Raw genomic sequence first — 9,245 nt, 5'->3', positions numbered from 1 at the left:
GATTATATTCAACCCATCCATGACAACTACCAAAAAACTCAGAACCCAACCAGTGAAACTATAATTGTAAATATTGTACATACCTAGAAAACTTTAGGATTGAACAAAAATATATATACTCGGTATATATTTAGGGTTGGAACAAGTATCCATTGTACTTGTGAGTTATGCTATTGTTAAAAAATACTAGTGTATGAACATTTTATTGTATATAGTACGTATCAAATCACAATGTGAAAAGGAGTAAAAAACGAAATTAATTTTTCCATCATGATGAAAAAGTAATGAAACCAAAAAAAAAAAAAAAAAAAAAAAAAAGGTATGATGTTAATAATTGTAAAAAAAACAATGAAGTGCATAACAAACCAAACTAAAACAGTGACTTCATCAACCCAATCCACCCACTACCCCTCCCCCCTGAAAAGCAGACGACTTTCTAACCACAGTCAAACCCTAAATATCCATGTCCTCTTCCTAATTCCCTTTTTTAACATCTGTATTCCAAATCTCATTCTCACAGATCCCATTTTTCTCAATCAACGCGTTTACTTATAATTTCATCTTCACGGATCATAATTCACATCTCTGTTTACATCTATATATGTATATGGGTTGTAAAGAACGGATCTTTTTTGTATTAGCATAGAGATTTTTAAGTGAAAAAGAAAATGGGAGGTGTTTGTACAGGTGGGACTTTGAAAGATACGAATAGTAATCATAAGGGTAATTTTGGGTTTTCGGGGAAATTGAGATCAGTTAAAAGTTTTAATAATCATAATCATCATCATCAGAAAAAGAAGAAAAATGATTATGATGCTGATGGTAATGATAATTTTGAGGTTAATCATGATTTAAATTTACCATCTTCTTATACAAATGATGGTGGTGATGGTGATGATGAAACTGATATTAGTGGTGGTGATGAGGTGTTTCATAGGAAAACAACATCTTATGATTCTGGTGAATTATTTTTTTCGATTTCGAGAGAATTGAAACCTTCCACTCCTGCTAGGGTTTCTAAGGTATATGTTAATTTCTGCTTTATTATTTTTTACATATTTAAACTAAATATAAATATATGATATATATTTAAAATATATATTTATATTTATATGATATATAAACGGGTAAATGTGTAAATTATTTTACAAGTTCAGGGCTATGGGCAGGGCGATTATTTTACTTAGACTTATGCACCTTAAACGAGTTATCCCGTCCTTGCGATGGTAGCGTAGTGGTTTGGGGACATGCAGCATAAAGCGGTGGTGCCGGGTTCAATCCCAGCCCCATGTCCCTTTAACCATGGGTTACGCTATTATCCTCTCCCATGTTGGCCGTGGGACTGGTCGGTGTGGCGCCGCCAGGGTCGGTTTTACCCTTTAACCGAGTTATCCCTTTAAATTTCCGATCCTTCCCAGCCAACACGATATGCTTCTAGTTAGGTTTGAATATGAGACCTCAAACACCATCCACCAGACCATTATGTGATATGTATAAGTATGTACTAGTCAACCATCTGATAATAAGCTTTGTTGAAGTTAACCATTGCGAAATGTGCACATAGTAAAGTATGTATGCTAGGTTCATGAATGTGAGATTTTTGCCCATATACTATCACATAATAAATTGGCTTGAGTTGAAGAGCTTAGATGGTTGTTGTAGCAAAGGGAACAATTGTGATTCTGTTGCCCGTAGGCCGTGAATAATAGTAATGAACTTAAGTTTTTAACTTAAAACGAAACTGGTCAAATGGATTGAATGTCACCCAAAGTGTATTGTAAATGTTGATTCGTAAAACCTACTAAATAGCTTTTAGCTTGTATACAATCAAAATGGACTATTAATCTATGATGGTAACTCTTTTTTTTTAATGTTTTGCTAGACACCTCATGTAAGCACGTTTCTTGGTAAAGCTGGTAGTGTCGGTCTTGAAGTTCTTGATACTCTGGGTAGCAGCATGTCAAATTTGAATTCACGCAGTGGATTTGTATCAAATACAGCTTTAAGGGGAAATAAAGTATCGATATTGGCATTTGAAGTAGCTAATACTATTGTTAAGGGATCCAATTTGATGCAATCACTTTCGGATGAAAGCATCCAAATCCTTAAAAAGGAGATTTTGCATTCACAAGGAGTGCAACTTTTGGTTTCTACAGATATGAAAGAGTTGCTAAGGCTTGCAGCTTCTGACAAAAGGTAATTGCGTTCTTACAAAACATTGGTTGCCATTACAGTGGGCAACAATAATCTACTAAGATGAAATGTGGAAACGGGTCGAATTTTTTTTTTTTAGTTTATACGTAAACAGTTCAGATTTATAAGAACCATCACAAGATAGCCCAGTGGTTCGTTGGGGCTCCGAGTGCCTTGCAAGAGGTCTCGCGTTCGTATCCTGTTTAGGACTAATATTTTCTGTTGGCCAGGGAAGGGTTGGAAACAGGGAGTTATCCTGCTGGGCGGCGTACATCAGAGTTTGGGGTCGGATTACTCGCCCTCCCGGTAGCCCGAATAGGGAAAACCTTCTACCCTTTTTAGTTCAGATTTATAAGGTGTTTTGATGTGCATTCTGAATTGGATTATCGCTGATCATAACTCGATCTGCTAGTTAGTTCATGATAGATATCTTTTAAATGTATGTTAATAGGTCAATAACCAAGCTTCTTACAACTAATCTTTACCTTGTTATCCAAATGTGGTTATTTCGAACGTAAATAAGTGAAAGACGGAGTCATAAATTCATAATCAATATACCCAAACACTAGATTGTGATTACTTGCACATCCAAATACCTTCTTAACGTATAACGTATTAACCACTAATAATTCAAAAAATGAAGACAAATGTGTCTTGGCAGGTAAACCCGACCTACCATTTTTTATTCTCTTGAAGCTTTTACCATATAAAACTGAACCCATTACCCGATCCGTCTGACTGCCCATTTCGCCACCTATAGATACCATTAGTTTGAGATTTTATGCTGATGTTCTATTTTCAAAGCGTTTAATCAGTTATAATATGGTTTTGTGTTTTTTAGAGAGGAATTTGAAATCTTTTCTAAAGAGGTGGTTAGATTTGGAGATATGTGCAAGGATCCACAATGGCATCATCTGGATCGTTTCTTTGCAAGGTATCACTGAAAGTCATCTGTTGTTAATTGTCAATTTTTGTTTCTATTCATGTTACTGAAATGTCGTTATGAATCAGATTGGATTTGGATCCAATAACAAATAAACAGCTTAGAGAGGACGCCGAAAATACCATGCAAGAACTCGCTGATTTGGCTCAACATACTTCTGTAAGTTATCATTTCTAATCTCTTAAGCTAGAGGTGGGTAAATTCAACTCATTTACTTATGACATAGCTGTTTCGGGTCATTTTTTATTTATATATAGGGTAAAATTAGAAAGATTAACTTCAAAAGAACCCTTATAATCGTGCCCCACACTCACGGGATTGGGTATCGTTGTTGTTGTAGCTTCAAAAGAAACAGGACAAAATTCCTTAAATTGTATTTCTCAGTGCGTAGATAGTTTATAATCATATTGTTAGGCTTTTATAATGTTGTTGTTGTAGCTTCAAAAGAAACCTCACTAGTAACATATTTTGGGTTGGCCAGGGAAAGGGTCAGAAACGGGCATACGATAACCTGGTTAGGCCTCGTACATCCGGGTATAATTAGTCGCCCTTTCCGGGTAGCTTGAAGAGGGAAACCCTTATCCTTACTTTTTAATCTATTGTACTCATACTTTACACACTAACAACTATATGTAATTTCCAACTTTGGACAGAAACCTGACCTGCTCCACAATTTGCCTGACTGCACATATTGCCACCTATGGTCGTGATTATTCCTTTAATCTATAACGTTAAGTTTTGTTCATGCTACTAAGAAAGATGATGTGTGCAGGAGCTGTACCATGAGTACCATGCTTTGGATCGATTCGAACAGGATTTTCGGCGTAAACTCGAGGAAGTGGAATCCTTGCATCTTCCTCGAAAAGGTTAGCCATATGATTCTGTCTACGAGAAGTGTTGCAAGCTACAGCAATGTTTTGTTTATGGCCCATATTTTTCAAAGTATATGATGGACGCAGTATTTTGATTTTGCAGAATTTATTTAGTTTCTACCGTTTTTCTAATCATGTAGTCGTATTTTGGAGTCTCATTTTGTTAATAAGCGGTGTCATTTATTAAATTAACGCTTGGTTTTCTGTAGGAGAGAGTATTGTGATACTACAAAGTGAGTTAAAGCATCAAAGGAAACTTGTGAGGAACTTGAAAAAAAAATCTCTTTGGTCTAAAAGTTTGGAAGAGGTGCGTACTTATTGCTTATGGAGTCAAAACGAACAGTTTACAGTGCGAGATTTATTATGCATTAACGTGTGGCTTTTTCCTTTTGCATTTTTTGATAGTAGGTTGTAGAGAAGCTCGTAGATGTTGTCACGTTTATCCATCAAGCAATTTCGGAAGCTTTCGAGGAGAATGGTATTTGCATATTTAATTAATATATATGTTGTTTACTTTGTCAGTATCACGAAGTTATTATATATATACCAACGTTGTTTTGTTTCAGCTAATATTTCAACAAATAATGGCAAGGATGCTGGCAAGAAAACCGAAAGATTAGGTGGCGCTGGTCTTGCTTTACACTACGCTAACTTAATTACTCAGATGGATAACATTGTATGCCATTCTCTAACTTTTTATATTTATGTTTTTGAGTGTACTATTTGAAGTTGTGATAAATTATAGGTTTAGACTTTAAAATGTAACAGTTTTTTCAAACTTTTTTATGTTTATTTTCACTGATTTTCAATGGAAGCTACCTTAACGATTATCATCATTTATAATTGATTGACTAGAAATGTTTACAGAAAGTGTTCAAGTTTGGTATAAATTTAAATATAGGTGTAAAAAAGTAATTTTTAATTTTCTTAAGTTATTAGTATTGTTTCAGCTCGTATGGAACTTATTTTTCATAAAGGTTCATTACCATCACTTCTTCCCAACACTAAAACTGATTATTTGCCTTCCAAAGGTTAAACGATCAGTTTCGTACCGCATATCCAAAAACTAATAAATCGTTATATTTTTCTTGTTTGTTAATGAAGTTTGATGACATTGGGATTGATAACTTTTAATGTAGGCATCTCGGCCTACGTCCTTACCTTCTAATATGAGGGATACATTATACAACGGTTTACCAGCCAGTGTCAAGGCGGGTTTACGATCTCGCTTACAAGCTCTCGATTCCAAAGAAGCGGTAAGTAGTAACATATCTTTTACATGGTAGTCTTCACCAGTTTACGTAGAAGAAATTTAGCAACGGAGATTGAACAAACACTTTTGGAGATGAATTTCACCTTCACTATCTCGATTGTTCGAATTGATTGCCCAGAAGCGGTTACAAAGGATTATATACCGAGCATAACCTAATTACCTAACTTCACCGTCTAACAAGTATTTAACCAACTAATTACATCAAAATTACACTTTGACCCCTGATATATTAACAATATACAAAATGCTCCTTTGACTTCGTGTTGACCTTGTTGTGTTGACTTGTGTTGACCTTGATAACTTATAATTGTGTCAATTAGGGTTGTCGGTCTCCGTCGGTCAATCGTGTCGATAGTCAGCAAAGTTTTATTTTTTAATTCTCAAAATATTAACACCTCCTAAATGGTGATTTTTGTATAATAGGTTTTTTTTATAATCATATTTGACCTGCCAATTATCTTATAAAAAATGGGGAAAAAAGTTAGAAAGTAGTTTTTTAGTCAACCCTAACCAAATCCGTATTGCGACTGTTTCAGATGACAATGCCTCAACTCAAGGCGGAAATGGAAAAAACGCTCCATTGGCTTGTTCCCGTTGCTACTGATACTACCAAGTAAGCCTTTATAAGTTTTGTTATACACAATTTTTTTTTTGAATTTCGTTATATTTCATAATGTATCAATTCTATGTTTTTTGTTTCCGCAGAGCACATCAAGGTTTTGGATGGGTTGGAGAATGGGCGAACACTGGGTAAGTGACCTATTCCTACCTTATCATCTTATCGTTAACGATTTCATTTTCGCTCCACTTAAGAAATAAAAATGTTTTAATATTATATATATATCCGAGTTATGGATAAGGACTGGTTGCCCTAAACAATTTTTTTTTAAAATCAATTAAAAGATGTCTTATACGTTAAATATTTAACAGGAACGAGTTCGGAAAGAAGACAGCGGGGAGTAACAACATTATCCGGCTACAAACATTATATCATGCAGATAAACGCAAGATGGATCTGTACATACTTGACTTGATCATCTTGCTTCACCGTTTAATTAGTCTTGTGAGATATAGAGACAATGTACCCAAATACACCCCAACTCGATCACCTCCTACTTCAAATGGGTTAACTTTACACCCCAAAGGTAAAGCTCAACAGGTCAAGATATCACCGGAGGACAAGAATCTTCTAGAAGAAGTGACAAGACGGAGACTAATGGTTCCCGGAGTAAGCAAAAGTCAAGAATTTGTGATGGTGAAAAAGAAGAAACGAGCGGAGGTTTTTGCATCGAGTAGAAGTATGGGGAGTTCGCCTCGAAGAGATATGAAGTATGCAAATAATAGTGCTAATATGTTGGACGTGTTAGATGGCATTAATACAACTTATTGAGGTGTTAGTACAACCTAAGTACAACTATTTTTGGTTGGTTCATGTTTCTTCATAGGTAATGATTCGTACATTACCTTATTTTAGTCGTAAATCACCAAACGTGTTTTAGAGGTGTAGAATACTACAAAACACGTTTGGTGTTGTATGGTTATAATTTAGCGGTGTTTTTATTTATTGTTGACGGTATCTTTTACTATGAAAAAAGTACATAAATATGTATATGTAAACCATGTATACTATAAGCGTGTTAGTTGATTGATTATATAAGTTGTAGCTTGCTATTGCTCGAGCAATTAGGACTTCTAAAAAAGTATTAGTCCATATTCCAAGCAATGTTGTAAATCTCCTTATTTCTCTCCGAGATCTCGTTTTCAAAACGCAACCGAGACGAGAAGTCCATCTCCCGAGATTTCTCGGTCAATAGGGTCAAACTTGGTTAAAACCACGATTTCTCAATTTTTCTAGCACACTTTTCGGATTTTCTCGTAAAATCTCGCAATTTATGGGATTTTCTCACTCATTTCTAGGATTCTTTTTGTAAAATCTCGTAATAATGTATATAAATATTCATATATTTATTTATTAATATAAATTTATGCTAAAAACACTAAAAAGTCAACGTCCGAGATCTCTCCGAGATTTTTTCGAGATGCCGAGATCTCCCCAAAAATGTCCAAACGAGATCTACCCGAGATTCGAGTTCTCCAACCTTGATTCCAAGTTTAACCTTTTCTTTTAAGATCATAAAAAGTAAATTCGACGTGCATATAATTTGTTGTAGTACTGTTGTCAGTTGCGGCTTTAAGGTTAAATATAATAATAATTGTCATCTTATACTGTTAATAAAAGAAAATTATAAGGCTAGTCGATGTTGGATTAAAAAAAGGTCAAACTTAGAGGCAAATAATTAACCATAAATCTTTTATGCTAATTAAAAAATTAGGGTCAAATCGGCTATTAAATAAAAAGTTATTTAAGAAAATGCAAAAACTTACAATCACTAAAATAATACCTGTTTAATTAATGATACTATTATTATGTATATGTATAAGACTATGACTTGAATCTAAGACCGATCCCATTCAAATTATCTGTTAATTATATGTCGACCATTAATACTTATTTAAGTGTCTCGTAATACAAATAATATTTAAGGTATTTTGGTTATAACTAGAAAAAGGAGTCCGCCCGATGCCGCGGGACCTTTGGGTTGCTTATTCATAGTTAACGGAGCGTATTATAGGTGTGTATATGTATTGAATATTGTGCGAGGCACTGTTGTAAAAAACCCGTTTAATCCCCGATTAATCTCTGATTACTCATTTTTAAGAGCAATCCGTTCCGTTTTTCCAAAATCCGTTTAATTAGTCGGTCAACGTAGATTGATGGTTCAAAATCGAATTTGTTAATCAAAGTCGGTCAAAGTCAAAATTAGTCAACATTTTAACATGAATTTAAACTAGAATTTTAAAGTTTTTGAATAAAATGAACAATTTTAGACAATTATTTTAAAGTTTATGTTTATACTTATGCTTTTCTTCTATGTTTAGACATATAATTTTGAGAATTTATCATGTAATTGTATAAAGTACAATTCGTTTAATCGCCGATTAATCCCCGAATTGCCAATTAATCATTTCAAAGTCCCGACCGATTAATTATCGAATAGCGAATTTTGCAACCTTGGTCCGAGGTATTGAGCGTTTTTTTTAGTGCCCATTTCGCGTATAGTTAGTCCTGTTGTGTTCGTAAGATTTTTTTGAGTTGAACGGTGGGCTCGGAAAAATTTAACTCGCACCGAGCGAGAAGATAGGGTCCGCTAAAAATGCGGTGGAATTAGTTTTTATTTTGATTTTAATAAAATTGTATATTTACACTTTTTACCCCTGAGAAAATGTAAAGTTGAGGGGTCGTTGTGTAAATTGAGTCAAAGGTGAGGGGCCGAATGCAGTGTGAACGCAAAATCAAAACTACAATCCAAAGCAATTGAAACTACAAAAATTTTGGTGGCGTTTAGTATGTAGGTATAATATAATATAATATAATATAATATAATATAATATAATATAATATAATATAATATAATATAATATAATATAATATAATATAATAATTTTGAAAATTTATCATGTAATTGTATAAAGTACAACTCGTTTAATCGCCGATTAATCCCCGATTTGTCAATTAATCATTTTAAAGTCCCGGTCGATTAATCCCCGAATAGCGAATTTTGCAACCTTGGTCTGAGGTATTGAGAATTTTTTTTAAGTGCCCGTTTCGCGTATAGTTAGTCCCGTTGTGTTCATAAGATTTTTTTGAGTTGAACGGTGGGCTCGAAAAAATTTAACTCGCACCGAGTGAGAAGATATGGCCCGCTAAAAATTCGGGTGGAATTAGTTTCTTTTATTATAATAAAATTGCATATTTACACTTTTTACCCCTGAGAAAATGTAAAGTTGAGAGGTCGTGTAAATTGAGTCAAAGGTGAGGGGCCGATTGCAGTGTGAACGCAAACTTAAAACTACAATCCAAAACAATTGAAACTACAAAAATTTTGATGGATTTTAGTTTGTA

General features: G+C 34.1%; 1 protein-coding gene across 1 annotated transcript; it reads left to right on the top strand.

Annotated features, from left to right (window-relative positions):
• The first annotated feature begins 366 nt into the window (after positions 1-366).
• LOC139858070 (protein PSK SIMULATOR 2-like) lies at positions 367-6,940 on the top strand. Its single transcript, XM_071846921.1, has 12 exons — positions 367-1,022; positions 1,883-2,196; positions 3,035-3,127; positions 3,205-3,295; positions 3,909-4,002; positions 4,218-4,315; positions 4,417-4,486; positions 4,575-4,684; positions 5,148-5,264; positions 5,818-5,894; positions 5,987-6,031; positions 6,212-6,940. The coding sequence occupies exons 1-12, from the start codon at positions 669-671 to the stop codon at positions 6,669-6,671; spliced, it is 1,923 nt and encodes a 640-aa protein (XP_071703022.1). The 5' UTR covers positions 367-668; the 3' UTR covers positions 6,672-6,940.
• Positions 6,941-9,245: the final 2,305 nt, after the last annotated feature.

The sequence above is a fragment of the Rutidosis leptorrhynchoides genome, chromosome 1, assembly GCF_046630445.1.
Source record: "Rutidosis leptorrhynchoides isolate AG116_Rl617_1_P2 chromosome 1, CSIRO_AGI_Rlap_v1, whole genome shotgun sequence".
Classification (NCBI taxonomy): domain Eukaryota; kingdom Viridiplantae; phylum Streptophyta; class Magnoliopsida; order Asterales; family Asteraceae; genus Rutidosis; species Rutidosis leptorrhynchoides.
The sequence above is the reverse complement of the archived record's forward strand: the minus strand, read 5'-3'. Positions and strand labels throughout refer to the sequence as shown.